Genomic DNA, 2,367 nt, shown 5'->3' on the forward strand with positions numbered 1-2,367 from the left:
GAAGCAGCCCGCCTCCTGAATTTTCTAGATAGTATCATGGGGCATACAACTTACAATTAGTTTACTTTTACAAAAACGCGCGGGTTCGGGGGTTCGAGTCTTACCTCAGTCTAACATGATGTCCTTGAGAAAGGCACTTTACACGAATCGTCCCATGTGATTCCGTCTCTTGGAGTTGCACGTCAAATTCTGAGGTCCCACTTTTGAAAATAAAAAATAATAATAATAAATTACAGTTTCATTTGTCACGGAAGGGCGCTTTGGTTTACAATGGCAAACATACATTTACATATATAAATACATAATTATAAATACGTATGTACATATAAACATGCATAAAGACGTAAACATAAATACACAATATTACACAATATTACACAAATGCAGAACAGTTTACAACCATGCCACTGTTGGTCACCACTGTGTAGCGCCCTGTATTTTGAGCTAGGGTTGTTCTTTTCTTGCTCAAGGACGCACCTGAAATAACCTTAAAGTTCAAAACTTAACAATTGGGCATATTATGTTTCGTGCAATTACCCACTTCTTTGCTGATTAGTGGAAGCCTTGATGTAATGTGACGTATGATGACAGAGCCTTTTGAACTCAATCGAATCCAGGTTTGAACAAAGATGGTACGTAATAAGATTGCTCACTCCTCTCTTTGAGCAAATTACAAAAATATCCGGTGGCGCCCTCTTCAAAAAAGTGCAGACTTTGCGATGAGAGTTACCCTAGACCTACTTGTGTGGAAAACAATCAAAGCGAAAGTAACAAACTGTGCTATTCCTATTCTTCTTCCGGAGAAACGAAAGAGAGCTCCAAAAAAAAAAGAAAAGACTGCAGCGCCATCTGAACAAATGCGCGGACTTTTGTGGACACTTTTTTGGCCGAGTGAGCTATCTTGTTATGATCTTTGGTTTGACCTCAAACTGCCCTTCACTATCTCGACCGCCCTTTATTTAGTCTTGCTATTTGCCAGTAATTAATGGCTGAGGCGCCTCACAGTAACTCCGACGGAGATAGACCAATCAAAAATATAAATGTGATGTGCTTCTAGACCAATGAAAAATATGGGGGGTTACCCATAATTTGATATTTTGCAGTTAGATTTGAAATAAATTCTCTTGAAAATAATTGGTGTACGACAGTTTTAGTGACTATATGTGTGGTCTGCAGCAAACAATACGCAGTTTGACCCCCCCCCCCAGTGCATCTGTGTGTGGGAGCGGGTCTCGGAATAGTTCCTTGGTGCTCACTGGAGACATCTCCGAATATCTTTCGCTGAGACGCCCTATCAAACTCACTCTCTATAAGCGCACGCAATGACAGATGAATTTGCTGTTATCTTTTCTCAAACGGTACGACTACAATGAAACTTGAACATTTTTCTTTGGCATCGCATTTCTCGCATTTCACTAGCGTATTAAATATGCTTCCGAGACGAACTGTCAGGATTGATGTTTTAGAGGGTAAATGTCAAAGATGAAAAAAAAATGGAAGTAATGATTTTTTTATGTTGTCTTTAACAGGATGCTAGAACACGTTAATATTTCTGAGCAAGATGATGAGGGATTGTTTCTAGCCCTTTGTATTCTGCTTTCTTCTTGTTGTTGATCTTCTCGTCTGCTCATGTGTGCCCCCGTGTGTGTGTTTGTATGAGTTTTATTGTGTGTGTGTGATTAGATGGGTGGTCACTGGAGTGTGTGTGTGTGTGTGTTTGTGTGTGTGTGTGTGTGTGTGTGTGTGTGTGTGTGTGTGTGTGTGTGTGTGTGTCGGTGACACGGTGATCAGTTGGGTGGTCACTGGGGTGTGTCCTTGAGCAAGACACTCTGGCATGGTTGTAAACTGTTATATATTTGTGTAATATTGTGTATTTATGTATGTATTTATGCGTTTATTTATGTATGTACATATTCATAATTATGAATCTATGTATATGTATGTATGTTTGTCATTGTAAACCAAAGTGCCTTTCTGGGACAAATAAAAGTGTAATTAATTTATTTATTTATTTATTCATTAATTTATTTTTTTAATTTAAAAAAAAAATTAATTTATTTATTTATTTATTCATTATTTAGTACCAATAACAGTTCCATTCATTTCGTTTTGGTTGTTCCCCAGGTGTGGCGCACAATGGGAACCACCTGGGCAGGGCCTTCATGTTGTCTTTCCTCCCCAACCACGACCACGACAGCACCAACGTGATCACCATCGTCACGGAGCAACAGACCACCGTCTACGTGAAGATTCCCACCCTGGACGTCACCAATACCTACTCGATGAATCAATGGGAGTATCTCTACGTTCAGGTATGTTTACAGTTGGGAGGGGACGGTGTGGGAAGGGGGGGTGGGGGGGTGGTTG

The 2,367-nt window shown here is 39.9% G+C and overlaps 1 protein-coding gene across 1 annotated transcript in view; it reads left to right on the plus strand.

Moving 5' to 3' along the window:
- The first annotated feature begins 1,429 nt into the window (after positions 1-1,429).
- LOC118478451 overlaps positions 1,430-2,367 on the plus strand; it is a 12,843-nt gene continuing 11,905 nt past the window's right edge. The window contains exons 1-2 of the mRNA XM_035972063.1: positions 1,430-1,469; positions 2,125-2,312. Of these exons, the coding sequence (XP_035827956.1) occupies positions 1,430-1,469; positions 2,125-2,312 (228 nt within the window). The remainder of the gene's footprint in view (positions 1,470-2,124; positions 2,313-2,367) is intronic.

Source organism: Aplysia californica, unplaced genomic scaffold, assembly GCF_000002075.1.
Source record: "Aplysia californica isolate F4 #8 unplaced genomic scaffold, AplCal3.0 scaffold00572, whole genome shotgun sequence".
In the NCBI taxonomy this organism is placed as follows: domain Eukaryota; kingdom Metazoa; phylum Mollusca; class Gastropoda; order Aplysiida; family Aplysiidae; genus Aplysia; species Aplysia californica.